The following is a 15,258-nucleotide window of genomic DNA, read 5'->3' as shown; positions in this document are numbered from 1 at the left end:
TGCATGCAAACTTATTTTACAAAGGGTTATGGGTTAACGCTTTATGTATATACTAGCGGAGGTACCCTGCGTTGCCCGGGTGATTGTAGGTGTGTATGGGAGGGGGGGAAGTAATAGCCCTGTTTAAATATTATAAAAAAAACGATATTAAAAAAATCAGAAAACCAAAAAAAAAAAAAAAACGGCAAAAAAATAAAAAAAAATTACAAAAAGCAGAAAAAAATGGAATAAATAACTCTGTCGGATTGAACCTGCAATCTTAAGATAACAATGCTGTGTGTGTAGGTGGGAAGGGTAAACTAAAGAATAAGCGAAATAATAACCCTGTTTAAATTTAAAAAAAAACAAAAAACCGGGTGTTTAGAGGTGTAAAAGAAAAAAAAACAAAAAACCGGGTGTTTAGAGGTGTAAAAGAAAAAAAAAAAACCGGGTGTTTAGAGGTGTAAAAGAAAAAAGAAAAACCCCGGGTGTTTAGAGGTGTAAAAGAAAACCCCCCCCCCGGGTGTTTAGAGGTGTAAAAGAAAAAAAAAAACCCGGGTGTTTAGAGGTGTAAAAGAAAGAAAAAAAAAAACCGGGTGTTTAGAGGTGTAAAAGAAAAAAAAAAAAACCCGGGTGTTTAGAGGTGTAAAAGAAAGAAAAAAAAAAAACGGGTGTTTAGAGGTGTAAAAGAAAAAAAAAAAAACCGGGTGTTTAGAGGTGTAAAAGAAAAAAAAAAAATCGGGTGTTTAGAGGTGTAAAAGAAAAAAAAAAACCCGGGTGTTTAGAGGTGTAAAAGAAAAAAAAAAAACCGGGTGTTTAGAGGTGTAAAAGAAAAAAAAAAAACCGGGTGTTTAGAGGTGTAAAAGAAAAAAAAAAAACCGGGTGTTTAGAGGTGTAAAAGAAAAAAAAAAACCGGGTGTTTAGAGGTGTAAAAGAAAAAAAAAAACCCGGGTGTTTAGAGGTGTAAAAGAAAAAAAAAACCCGGGTGTTTAGAGGTGTAAAAGAAAAAAAAAAAAAACCCGGGTGTTTAGAGGTGTAAAAGAAAAAAAAAACCGGGTGTTTAGAGGTGTAAAAGAAAAAAAAAAAAAACCGGGTGTTTAGAGGTGTAAAAGAAAAAAAAAAAACCCGGGTGTTTAGAGGTGTAAAAGAAAAAAAAAAAACCCGGGTGTTTAGAGGTGTAAAAGAAAAAAAAACCCCGGGTGTTTAGAGGTGTAAAAGAAAAAAAAAAACCCGGGTGTTTAGAGGTGTAAAAGAAAGAAAAAAAAAAACCGGGTGTTTAGAGGTGTAAAAGAAAAAAAAAAAAACCCGGGTGTTTAGAGGTGTAAAAGAAAGAAAAAAAAAAACCGGGTGTTTAGAGGTGTAAAAGAAAGAAAAAAAAAACCCGGGTGTTTAGAGGTGTAAAAGAAAGAAAAAAAAAAATCGGGTGTTTAGAGGTGTAAAAGAAAAAAAAAAACCCGGGTGTTTAGAGGTGTAAAAGAAAAAAAAAACTGGGTGTTTAGAGGTGTAAAAGAAAAACAAAAAAAAACCGGGTGTTTAGAGGTGTAAAAGAAAAAAAAAACCGGGTGTTTAGAGGTGTAAAAGAAAAAAAAAACCCGGGTGTTTAGAGGTGTAAAAGAAAAAAAAACCCCGGGTGTTTAGAGGTGTAAAAGAAAAAAAAAAAAACCCGGGTGTTTAGAGGTGTAAAAGAAAAAAAAAAAACCGGGTGTTTAGAGGTGTAAAAGAAAAAAAAAAAAACCGGGTGTTTAGAAGTGTAAAAGAAAAAAAAAAAAACCGGGTGTTTAGAGGTGTAAAAGAAAAAAAAAAAAAAACCGGGTGTTTAGAGGTGTAAAAGAAAAAAAAAAAACCCGGGTGTTTAGAGGTGTAAAAGAAAAAAAAAAAAACCCGGGTGTTTAGAGGTGTAAAAGAAAAAAAAAAAACCCGGGTGTTTAGAGGTGTAAAAGAAAAAAAAACCCCGGGTGTTTAGAGGTGTAAAAGAAAAAAAAAAACCCGGGTGTTTAGAGGTGTAAAAGAAAGAAAAAAAAAACCCGGGTGTTTAGAGGTGTAAAAGAAAAAAAAAAAAACCGGGTGTTTAGAGGTGTAAAAGAAAAAAAAACCCGGGTGTTTAGAGGTGTAAAAGAAAAAAAAAACCCGGGTGTTTAGAGGTGTAAAAGAAAAAAAAAAAAACCGGGTGTTTAGAGGTGTAAAAGAAAAAAAAAAACCCGGGTGTTTAGAGGTGTAAAAGAAAAAAAAAACTGGGTGTTTAGAGGTGTAAAAGAAAAAAAAAAAAACCCGGGTGTTTAGAGGTGTAAAAGAAAAAAAAAAAAACCGGGTGTTTAGAGGTGTAAAAGAAAAAAAAAAAACCGGGTGTTTAGAGGTGTAAAAGAAAAAAAAAACCGGGTGTTTAGAGGTGTAAAAGAAAAAAAAAAAAAAACCGGGTGTTTAGAGGTGTAAAAGAAAAAAAAAAAAACCCGGGTGTTTAGAGGTGTAAAAGAAAAAAAAAACTGGGTGTTTAGAGGTGTAAAAGAAAAAAAAAAAAAACCCGGGTGTTTAGAGGTGTAAAAGAAAGAAAAAAAAAAACCGGGTGTTTAGAGGTGTAAAAGAAAGAAAAAAAAAAACCGGGTGTTTAGAGGTGTAAAAGAAAAAAAAACTGGGTGTTTAGAGGTGTAAAAGAAAAAAAAAAAAACCCGGGTGTTTAGAGGTGTAAAAGAAAAAAAAAAAAAACTGGGTGTTTAGAGGTGTAAAAGAAAAAAAAAAAAAACCGGGTGTTTAGAGGTGTAAAAGAAAAAAAAAAAACCGGGTGTTTAGAGGTGTAAAAGAAAAAAAAAAAAACCCGGGTGTTTAGAGGTGTAAAAGAAAGAAAAAAAAAAACCGGGTGTTTAGAGGTGTAAAAGAAAAAAAAAAAACCCGGGTGTTTAGAGGTGTAAAAGAAAAAAAAAAAAAACCGGGTGTTTAGAGGTGTAAAAGAAAAAAAAAAAACCCGGGTGTTTAGAGGTGTAAAAGAAAAAAAAACCCCGGGTGTTTAGAGGTGTAAAAGAAAAAAAAAAACCCGGGTGTTTAGAGGTGTAAAAGAAAGAAAAAAAAAAACCGGGTGTTTAGAGGTGTAAAAGAAAAAAAAAAAAACCGGGTGTTTAGAGGTGTAAAAGAAAAAAAAACCCGGGTGTTTAGAGGTGTAAAAGAAAAAAAAAACCCGGGTGTTTAGAGGTGTAAAAGAAAAAAAAAAAAACCGGGTGTTTAGAGGTGTAAAAGAAAAAAAAAAACCCGGGTGTTTAGAGGTGTAAAAGAAAAAAAAAACTGGGTGTTTAGAGGTGTAAAAGAAAAAAAAAAAAAACCCGGGTGTTTAGAGGTGTAAAAGAAAAAAAAAAAAACCGGGTGTTTAGAGGTGTAAAAGAAAAAAAAAAAAACCGGGTGTTTAGAGGTGTAAAAGAAAAAAAAAACCGGGTGTTTAGAGGTGTAAAAGAAAAAAAAAAAAAAACCGGGTGTTTAGAGGTGTAAAAGAAAAAAAAAAAAACCCGGGTGTTTAGAGGTGTAAAAGAAAAAAAAAACTGGGTGTTTAGAGGTGTAAAAGAAAAAAAAAAAAAACCCGGGTGTTTAGAGGTGTAAAAGAAAGAAAAAAAAAAACCGGGTGTTTAGAGGTGTAAAAGAAAAAAAAAAAAAACCGGGTGTTTAGAGGTGTAAAAGAAAAAAAAACTGGGTGTTTAGAGGTGTAAAAGAAAAAAAAAAAAACCCGGGTGTTTAGAGGTGTAAAAGAAAAAAAAAAAAAACTGGGTGTTTAGAGGTGTAAAAGAAAAAAAAAAAAAACCGGGTGTTTAGAGGTGTAAAAGAAAAAAAAAAAACCGGGTGTTTAGAGGTGTAAAAGAAAAAAAAAAACCGGGTGTTTAGAGGTGTAAAAGAAAAAAAAAACTGGGTGTTTAGAGGTGTAAAAGAAAAACAAAAAAAAACCGGGTGTTTAGAGGTGTAAAAGAAAAAAAAAAACCGGGTGTTTAGAGGTGTAAAAGAAAAAAAAAACCCGGGTGTTTAGAGGTGTAAAAGAAAAAAAAAAAAAACCGGGTGTTTAGAGGTGTAAAAGAAAAAAAAAAAACCGGGTGTTTAGAGGTGTAAAAGAAAAAAAAAAAAACCGGGTGTTTAGAGGTGTAAAAGAAAAAAAAAACTGGGTGTTTAGAGGTGTAAAAGAAAAAAAAAAAAACCCGGGTGTTTAGAGGTGTAAAAGAAAAAAAAAAAAACCCGGGTGTTTAGAGGTGTAAAAGAAAAAAAAAAAACCGGGTGTTTAGAGGTGTAAAAGAAAAAAAAAACTGGGTGTTTAGAGGTGTAAAAGAAAAAAAAAAAAAAACCGGGTGTTTAGAGGTGTAAAAGAAAAAAAAAAAAACCCGGGTGTTTAGAGGTGTAAAAGAAAAAAAAAACTGGGTGTTTAGAGGTGTAAAAGAAAAAAAAAAAAAACCGGGTGTTTAGAGGTGTAAAAGAAAAAAAAAAAAACCCGGGTGTTTAGAGGTGTAAAAGAAAAAAAAAAAAAACTGGGTGTTTAGAGGTGTAAAAGAAAAAAAAAAAAACCGGGTGTTTAGAGGTGTAAAAGAAAAAAAAAAAACCGGGTGTTTAGAGGTGTAAAAGAGAAAAAAAAAACTGGGTGTTTAGAGGTGTAAAAGAAAAAAAAAAAAAACCGGGTGTTTAGAGGTGTAAAAAAAACAAAAAAACTGGGTGTTTAGATGTGTAAAAGAAAAAAAAAAAAAAAACCGGGTGTTTAGAGGTGTAAAAGAAAAAAAAAATTTTTAATTGGGAGATAGGCTTGAACCTGAAGCCTCGAGGCTAAGGCGGAAAAAATAAGTCTGACACGTTACACCGACGCCAAAGAGACAAACAATTAAGAACGGACAAAATGTGGAGCCACCCTTTAATTGCCATTGCTCCCAGGTCCACTCTGACCCGGAGTGGTAGTACCTGTTAGGGTCCAAAACAACAAATATATTCTATTGAAAAATTTTTCTTCAAAATCTTTGGATTCGGCATTAAATAACCTGAAAAGGGTTGATATGCCGTAAAACAAAAACAACCAACCATATATAAGCAGAAATTTAAGTTTAGAAATGAAAAGTCTTAAAAGACCATAAATTTTATGTAAGTTTCAAGAAAAATATTTGATAGTTTTTGTAAATAAGTTGCATAAATTTAAGAAGTAAAGAAAAATCCTCCTCTCTCTTCAGGCAATTACATTCTGTTAGTCTGCCATGCAGAAGAATAAATCAACATGGAAGAAGAGAATCAATATTAAAATATCAACTGTTAAGAAATCCAAATAAAAATTCATACTAAAAAAAAGTATCCTTTTTTTTTTTTTTTACACAGTGGTCACCACTTATCAAGGCCCGGAAGCCACTCAGGGATAAGGGTTATTGCAAGTACAGTACATTAGTATGGAGATTTGATGAAGTGTTTACTTAAGGGCGAGGATCATTAGGAATTTGTTGACGTTGGACTTGAAGACATCCAAGTTGTAGTCAGGTGGGAAACAGGCAGACGGAACAGAGTTCCACAGGCGTGCAGTTCTAAGAAAGAAGCTTTGTTCATGGAATCCACGTTTTGATTTAGGCACACATAAAGAGTGGGGGAAATTTTTCACAGTGGATTCAGCTAGACGGGTGTTTTTCGTGAAAGATTGGCGAGGGGGGACCAGAGATTGGAGTTCAGACGAGCACATTCCATGGAAATAACGATAAAACAAGGATAAAACAAGGCTCGCAACGTTTCTTCTGTGGGAGAGAGGTTGCAGGGTAGAGAAAAGGGCATCCCCCACTAAGCCATGAAGTCTATTTTGTACTCTGTCAAGGCAGGATAGGCTGTTTTTAGCAGCTCCTGCCCAGATATGGCAGCAGTATTCCATCCTTGGACATACTTGGCTTTTATATAGATAGAGAATTGCATCAGTAGTGAGATATCTTCTGGAGCGGTAGAAGGATCCCACCATCTTTCCAGCGACCTTGGCAACAGACTTGATGTCATGAAAATATTTACTAAACATTCTTATTATGCTTTGGATTTCTTAATTGTTTGTATTATAAAACTGATTCTCTTTGTTTCTTATTTGCGCATGGTCTGCTGCTATCAGATCAGGTTGTCTGAAGATATCAGCTTCCTGACAGCACCGAACATTGATGCTATTATTTTTTTTTCTTTCCCTTTTCAAAATCTAATCATGTTCTGCAAAACCAAAAACAAGAACGACAATTTTTCTCTACAAAACAACCAAATCAAATATCATGAATTAATATTTAAAAATATAAAAAATAACCTCCTCAGTGATATGCAATATGGTTTCCGTTCTGCGAGATCTACAGCTGATGTACTAATAGTAATATCACAGGGGCTTCATTTCTAGAACAATAGCTCTTGACATATCAAAGGCTTTTGATAGAGTATAGCATAAAGGTCTACTTCACAAAATCGCCAGCTATGGAATAGCTGGAAATGTCCTCTCAATTATTAAATCCTTTCTCTCTGATAGGCTTATAAGAGAAGTCGTTGATGGGCAGAAATCAGAAACTCATAGTATTAACGCTGTCGTCCCTCAAGGTTTCATCCTGGACCTAACTCTCTTCCTAATCGTCATCAATGATCTCCCAAATCACCTTAGATCATTCATAGACATTTATGCAGACGACACCACAAGCTATGCCAACAATGATCAAGATCTTTCTGATTCTCTGTTCTGATTTTGAGAACGTGATTTTTTTTTTTTTTTTTTACAAGGTGGTCACCACTTATCAAGGCCCGGAAGCCACTCGCAGATAAGAGTTATTGCGTGTACAGTACATTAGTGTTGAGATTTGATAAAGTGTCTTACTTAATTACTTGATGCAATGGGGAAAAAGGTGGCTGGTTAATTTTAATGCAATGAAAACTAAGCTTCTCTCCTTTCATCATAATTGCTCTGACTCCCATCACTCCCCAATTGTCATGAATGGCTCTTGTCTTGGGGAAGCTCCATGTCTTGACAAGCTTCTGGGACTGACCTTCACTCCTGATCTGAAATGGAACACATACATCAAATCTGTTGCTAAGATTGCTGGAAAAATAGTTGGATCACTCTACCGTTCCAGCAGATATCTCACTGTCAATGCCATTTTCTATCTGTATAAAAGCCAGGTATGTCCTAAAATGGATTATTGTTTCCACATCTGGGCGGGAGCTGCTTGGCGCATCCTATCCAGCTTTGATAGAGTTCAAAACCGACTTTGAAACCTAGTAGGTGATGCTTTTTTCTCTTCCCTGCAATCTTTTTCTCACAGAAGAGACATTGCAAACCTGTCTCTGTTCTATCGTTATTTTTGTGGATGAGCTCCAATCTATGGTTCCCCCTTGCTAAACTTTCATAAAAAAAACACTTGATTAGCTACAATCACTATAAACAATTTCCCCCACTCTCTATTTGTGCCTAAATCTAAATGCAGATTCCATGAACAAAACTTCTTTCCCAGAACTGCTTGCCTGTGGAACACTATTTCGCTGGCCTGTTTCCCAGTTGAATACAACATGGTAGCCTTCAAATCCAATGCAAACAAGTTCTTGTTGAGCCGTCCCCATAAATAATTAAATTCTATCCAATTTACACCATTAATGATTACTAAACTAACACTTTACATTCATTAACCCTTATCATCGAGTAACTTTTGGACTTTGATAAGTGGTGACTGCCAAGTGTATATATAATATATATATATATATATAAGAACTTCAACGGTAAAAACCTTTGCCAAAATGATTGAATGCAAAAAGGGTTGATATGTCGTAAAACAACCAAACTAAACCAAACACCATGCATAAATAAATATTTGAAACATAAAAACTTTTTCCAATGGATTCAGCATTAAATGATCCAAAAAAGGTTAATATGCTGAAAAACTCCCAAACCTCTGCCATACGCACTGATGGGATGAAAAGTCATCTATGACTTTTTGCTGCATCTTCAATTTAAACATTTTATAAAAATTATTAAAGTTATTTCTCTCAAAACTTATGTAAAATTCATGTTCATTTCAGACTTTTCAATTGGAAATTTAATTTAAACTAACAGGACCTGTGGAAATTCCACAGCAGCATCTTTTGTATGTATTATATTGCTGCTGGGCATTCTGTGAATGTTCAGTTTAAACGGAGACCTTACGATATTATTGTATCCCTTTTGTTAAAACTGTAAAAGTATTTAAGTAATCTGGTTAGTGTAGTGTCAGAATATATCTGATTATTATGGTTTATCTCTAATCACCTTGTATGGATGCCTGACATGTACGGAAACCCCACTTTATCATTATACTATCTTTTGACAGAACAGATATTACCCTTGGATCCTAGCTAGAAGATGAAGAAAGTATATTTTAGTTTCACGTACAGCCCCAAAATGGCATTTAAAAATTTTTTTTCTTTCTTTACATTACGTCTTTTGTGATCGGAAGATCCTATTTATTAAAAAGGAGGATTGTAAATAACATAATACGAACATTAAATTAACGTATCTGTAAACTATTTAATTTAATGTCCGTAGTATGTTATCACCTTCTATTCTCTTTATTAATAAATAGAATCTCCTGATCAAATAATTTATAGCCTGTGACACACGTACATATGTACGTACATTAAAGGTACTATGGTATTAATATATAGATGCTATTATAAATCTCTGACTACATATTACTAAGTTCTATTTATTGAATATTGAGTTTTCACATGGCATCTAGAATGTGCATACTTAACTCTAAATAGGACTTTCTTATACAAATTGTATAAAATTTGTTATTGCTTTCTCTCTTTATAATTGGAATAATAAAAAAGATTTTTTTTTTTTTTAATAATATATCTGTTAAAATGTGAAATATGTAAATATTTTCAGTATATTGGAAGGAAGTGACCGTACAAACAGCTTTAGTGTTTATAGTAAAGAGGTGGATATTGTTACAAGTCAACAGAGTAGCAATCCTGATAATCAAGCTGGAAGCAACAAGGTAAAAACAATTTTGTATCTCAAAAATATCTGAACTGTGTGGAATATTTTATTTAAACAATTCTTGATCAACATCAAATGGGATGAATCGCACATTTTCTTTAAAAAAAAAAAAACATTTTTTTTTTAATCGTTTTCATCTGACAGCTTTTCAAAGAATAATTTGAAAAATATTTTTTTTTTTTTTAAATTATTCTGATATTATTTCAAAGAATAATTTAAGAAAAACAATGTTTTTTTTCTTCTTTTAAAATTATTCTGATATTATTTCTTCAAACACTTAAATAGTTGTTCTTTTCAAAAACTCAAAATTAAAAAAATAAATTGGTAAATAGGTTGCATTTAACCCTAAAGTGCTCAACACTCTAAAAGAGTTCATTCAAATGGTGCCCTGCTTGCTACAGGCATTGATGGCTATGGCTCTCCATCTATCTCTCTCTTGAGGCAGTCATGAATTCATTGTTGCTCATCATTCAGAACCCAGTCATGCTGTTTCTCAAAGTGTGTTTGATGCATTGCCAAAACTTTCTTTGCAATTGTACAGACAGTAAATGCAGTTTCTTTCTGTCTGAGCAGTGCACATACTGGACGATTATCTTGAACATTGTACCCAAAGGACTCCTCTGTTCAGCACAATAAGATAGGCAACCATGAACAGAATTATTCCTGATAACTTCCATATTACATCAATCACCTACTTTTTATGAACTTACATTATCCTGATTGGAGGGACTGAAAAATTGGTACTTTGGGGTCATCAGATTTTTATTTGTTAACTGTTTCTATAACTGCGCATACATGAATCATTCCTTATGTTAAGAATAAGTAAGTTTGAAAACCCTTTGTAAAGATTGTGTCAAGCTAGCTTAATGGTTATCGTACTTGACTCGCTGTCTCTAGGTTTTGTTTTCGATCTCATCTTGAGTATTTTTTTTTTACTTACAAGATGTGAACTATTTAGAAAAACACATAATACTTGCATGCACTTGCCTCAATTTCTTTGCATTTTCTGTTTTACTTCACTTTTTACTTAAAGGAATTTAATGTTATGTGTAATACCAAGCAACACTGGGTGCATCTGCTCGTGCTTATTAAAATTTTACAAAAATAAATAACCAAATTTTGGTGAAAGGTTTCCACTCTCTTTGCATAAAACTAAATTAAACTTCAATATAGCACATATTTGGTAAAACTAATTGACACTAACAATGGCTCATTCATTATCTCTCCTATAAAACAACCTACCTTTATTAATGTATGCAATTTAATTCATAAATGCGAATATCAATATAAAATAGCAATGATTAAAAATCTATTAAACTGTGCAAAACTAATCTCTTCAACCAGAAAATTATTATTTGACAAATTAAAACCTGAAGGAAGTTCTAATTAACAATCAATTTCCCATTTTTGATGGACAAATAAAATGTTTAGAAACTTAATAATCATCCAAACTTTAAATTGGATGAACAATCTCTTGCAAATGTAACACATCATCAACTGTAATAATGAAATAAGATTCATGATTATAAAAAATTGAAAACATCAAACTACGTAGATAAAAATAACACTTCTCACACCCATTCTCGATGAAAATGGATTAAAAAGTTTTCCATGTGTCTGAATACCCTGTATACCAAATTTCAAGTCTGTAGATCAAAAATCTGTTGAGTATATAGGTTGAGAAGTGTCCTCACACACACACTCATAGTTATAGATATATATAGATAATATAGTAATGTGGATAATCCAATATTAATTTTCTTTGTAGGTGAAAACCACTACAGTTGTCAAGTTTGAGTGGGAATCTCGGAAATACCTGGGGAACTTGGTAGCTGTGCACATGAATGGCATTTTTGTTGCCTATTGCCTACGAGGTAAGTTGTATTTGAAAAAAAAATGTTTCATTTCTGGATTAATAATGTATCGCTTTTTATTAATATTAGTATGGCACAATCACGTTGACACACCGGTTCTCGCCAAATCACTAAAGTTAAGCAACGTTGAGCCTGGCCAGTACCAGACGGGTGACCATTTAGGAAGGCTAGGCGATGTATATACCTTCTGGGAAGGTTGGGCGTGGGGCCAGTACCCTCACCCCGTAAAAAGAACTCCGTCGTTACAAAAGCATCTACAAAATTGTAGATGGCCTATGCCCCTCCAGGGGCTCAAGGGCTATGGATTGATTTGGAAAATCACGGCAACAGAAGTGTTTTTTTTTTTTTTGTACATATTCATGTAGACAACATTTTAAAATAGAATCTTTGTTTTTTCTACATATACTAATAAACAAATATTTTAAAATAGAAATTTTTTCATTCTCTTTTTTTGTCAGGTAAATCTGGTGCCAACATCCGCATCATAAACCGTAAGACGGCCGATCGCACTCTCTTGAAGGATTTCTGTGGCCGTGTTACAGATTTGGCATTTGCATTCACAGAGAAAATCTTGTTGGCAGCAATTGATGAAATGGGTAATCTTTACATCCATGAAGTGACAGGAGCAGCTGACGGGAAAATCGAGTATCCTTTCATTTTCTTTTTACGTTTGGTAATAAGGAAAAATTATTGCTAAAGTATGACTTAACATCCTCCCTTGACTAGAGAATCCAAACTGGAATCGGATGACCAGAATTTCATGTGCATTAGACCAACTTGCAACATAGTTTTAGTCATTTATTTTCTGTACTATTCTCCCTCACCCAGGACTGTACCCTAATCAATCATGTATTTGACAGCATAGATGCAGCACTGTCCCTAGATACTAGTGGCCAAGTACATGTACATAGTGACTTTAATGCTCACCACAGTAATTGGCTCGATTTTTCTCTTTACAGATGCCGCTGGTAGCATCACAGTTTTTCTATATCCCATTGCCTGACATACACTTGTGTTCTTCCAGATCGCCAGGATCAACAAGCTTCACTTCTAAACCTATTTCTGACCACAGTTCTTGAGGAGTGTATGACAAATGCTTATTCAGTTATGCTGATCACGTTGTGATATTGGTAGACCTCATCCTAAACTCTCGACCCCAAGTTGAAGAGCCATTACTCAAAATGACAAGGTACTTCTAGAAGACTAACTGGGAAGTCATTAGGGATTACATCAGATGTCTCATAGGCTACTGAATTGTTCAAAGTAACAATTGAAACACGTTCCTACACAAAAGTTTTATAGCAAACCCCTATCTCCCTAATGGTTCACTTCTACTTGTGTAGCTGTCATTGCTCAAAGGCAGCATGTATTCCACAAATTTATCTGACATCTAGTACAAATAGGCAAAAGTATAGAGAAGCTAGAAATATGAGTGTAAATAGTCGCAGCAAAATCACCAGAAAATGCATTGACAGAAATTGGGAACTTGCAATTTCTGGAAAAATTTATAACGGTGTAGTAAATAATGGGCAATCAATAATTACTCCATTATCAAACAACCATGAGGTTGTTTGCACCGCAACCGAGAAGGCTAACCTGCTTGCCCAGCGGTTTGCGTCCAATTCCACTTTAGATGCAACAAACTACTTCCTCCTAAATTTGCCTTTGCAGACAGAAGTAACACTTGATGATCTAAAAATCACTCATGTTTGTGATATAAAAAACTTACATACCTCGAAAGCGTTTGGACCTGATCTCATCCCTGCTATATTAAAAAATGCTCCACCAAGGTTGCCACAGTTCTCTCCAATCACTTCAACAAACACTTTACTGAATTTTGGTTTTCTGATTGCTGAAAAATTGCTTTTGTAGGTTTTCAAAAAATTCTGGTGAAAGAACTGACCCACTCAATTATTGCCCCATTATCCTCCTTCCTCTCTTTGCCAAAATCTTTAATTCTTTAATCAATTGAGCGTTAGTCCACCACTCCACAGATACTAAACTTCTGTCTGACAGCAGTATGGATTCAGGCAAATTCCTTCTTCTGTAGCTATCCTAACTCTAATCTAAATGTATATACCACGCACTGGATTATGTAGGAGAGGCTAGGGCAGTAGCCCAAGATATATATAAGGCCTTTGACAGTGTCTGGCATCATGATCTTATGAAAATGAAATCCTATGGTATTACTGGATGAATACATTACGTAATCAAATGCTTCTTAGATAAGAGGAAAATCCAGGTTGTCCTCAATGATCATACATCAAAGCAATATGTGGGTTTGCCAGATGGGTTGATCCTTTGACCTTTATTATTTCTAATATTTATAAATGACTTCCCTGATAAAATTGTCTCAGAGATGGGTATATCTGCTGATGAAACCATGCTCTAAAACAAACGTGAGAGGAAACATGAATAAACACATATCTAAGGCAATGGGTAAAACCTTAGAGGAAGACCTCCAGTCTGTAGTGAAATTGGTCATAAATGAATGGTAACATTTGATGCTGCAAAGACTTAATTTCTTTCATTTAATTACAAGAAACTTTCTCAATCACTGGTTACCATGACGAATAATACACTACTTGAAAGATTCTCATTCAAGCTCTTCAGCTTAACATTCACAGTCAACCTGAATTAGAACAAATACTTTGAGAACATTGCCAAGTTTGTTGTAGAAGAAGGTGGGCTCTCTCTATCGAGCTAGAAAATTACTTACCTCTGAGAGTATTTTGTACCACTACAAAGCCACTATTTTCCCATGCATGGAATATTGTTGCCACATCTGGGTTGATGCATCTGTCACTAGTCTCTCGCTCTTAGACAGGATCTAAAAAAAAGTCTCCAACCTAATAACTCTCGCACTATCAACCAAATTCCAAATCTTGTCTCTTCGCTAAAATGTTGCATCCCAGTGCCTGTTTTACAAATATTTTAATGGAATGTGCGCCAATAAACTCAAAGCAATTCTATCCCCTTGACGTAAATACCTCGGACTAACTCGGCAAGTAGCTAAATCCCACCCCTACACTATAGAGACCAATAGATGCTGGAAAGCCTTCTACTCTAATAGTTTCTTCTTCCCTTGAAGAATTTTATCTCGGGTCCCTACTTCCATGACTACTGACATTTAGAAATTCAAGTTTAATGTGAACAAACATCTCGCTACTCAACTCCCCAGATAGTGTCTCTGTAGATATTGTCCAGAGTAGTAGCTCTTTATGTCCAAGTTGCACTGTGCCTTGTTTGGGGTGAATAGCAGTCAAAAAAAAAAAAAAAAAAAAAAAACAACCTGTATCTGCCATCCTAGATTCAAGCAAGATTATTATCTGATTTTGTGTGAAATCGCCCTGGAGACTCTTGAAACTAAAGATTCCTGCTAGATACCGCTTTCTCTGTAGAGGATTGCTTGATTCTTATTCTGAAATTGAATTAAATTAAGGATCCACCATTTTTAAACCAAGCGTAATTGTGGATAAAAAAAAATGATCCAGTGTGCTAGATGCTTTTTTAACAAAAAATCATATTTCATAATTTTTGGAATTTATACTAATTTAGCCGTGATTTATAAGCATATAATGTTTTCACCTGAAATGTGTTGGTTTAAAAGATCATCAGTGTAAACAAGCACCAATTTTAAAATTTTTTCTTATCATTTATAGACATTTATGCTGACAGCACTACCATCTATGGCAACACTTCAAAGGCCATAAATGATTAAGTTCTCTCTGATTCTCTCTCCTCTGATCTTGATCACGTGGTGCAGTGGGGAAAGAGGTGGCTGGTTAATTTTAATGCATCTAAAACCAAGTTCTATCTTTACATCATCAATGTTCTGATCCCGTCTAGCATCAATTGAAATGAATGGCTCTCGTCTTGGGTAGGCTTTGTTTGACAAGCTGCTGGGTCTAACCTTTACTCCTGATCTGAGATGGAACACGTACATCAAATCTGTTACTAAGGTTGCTGAAAAAATGGTAGGATTGTTCTACTGCTCCAGTAGATATCTCACTGCTGATGCAATTCTCTACCTGTATAAGAGCCAAGTATGTTGCGGGATGGAGTAGTTGCCACATCTGGGCAGAAGCTGTTACAAGCAGCGTATCCTGCCTTAACAGAATTCAAAATAGACTTCATAGCCTAGTGAGAGATGCCCTTTTCTCTTCCCTGAAATCTCTTTCCCACATTACGAGCATGTATGATTTATCGTTATTTTCATGTTAAGTGCTCGCCTGAGCTCCAATCTACGGTTCCCTCTTGCCTGACTTTCACAAACACATTCGTCTAGCTGAAACCACTATCAATAATTTCTCCCACTCTTTATCTGTGTCTAAACCTAAACGTAGATTCCATGAACAAAGCTTCTTACTTAGAACTGCTGCTTGTGGAACTCTGTTCCGTTTTCCTGCTTTCCAACTGACTACAATATGGTAGTTTTCA

The 15,258-nt window shown here is 34.4% G+C and overlaps 1 protein-coding gene across 1 annotated transcript in view; it reads left to right on the top strand.

Annotated features, from left to right (window-relative positions):
* Positions 1–15,258, top strand: part of LOC145254725 (enhancer of mRNA-decapping protein 4-like) — a 101,364-nt gene that overhangs the window by 12,616 nt on the left and 73,490 nt on the right. The window contains exons 4-6 of the mRNA XM_080113453.1: positions 8,831–8,942; positions 10,713–10,818; positions 11,277–11,463. Coding sequence (XP_079969579.1) covers positions 8,831–8,942; positions 10,713–10,818; positions 11,277–11,463 — 405 coding nt within the window. The remainder of the gene's footprint in view (positions 1–8,830; positions 8,943–10,712; positions 10,819–11,276; positions 11,464–15,258) is intronic.

This window comes from Euprymna scolopes, chromosome 30, assembly GCF_053919585.1.
Source record: "Euprymna scolopes isolate OS-2025 chromosome 30, ASM5391958v1, whole genome shotgun sequence".
Taxonomy (NCBI): Eukaryota; Metazoa; Mollusca; class Cephalopoda; order Sepiida; family Sepiolidae; genus Euprymna; species Euprymna scolopes.
This window is presented reverse-complemented; position numbering and strand designations above follow the sequence as displayed.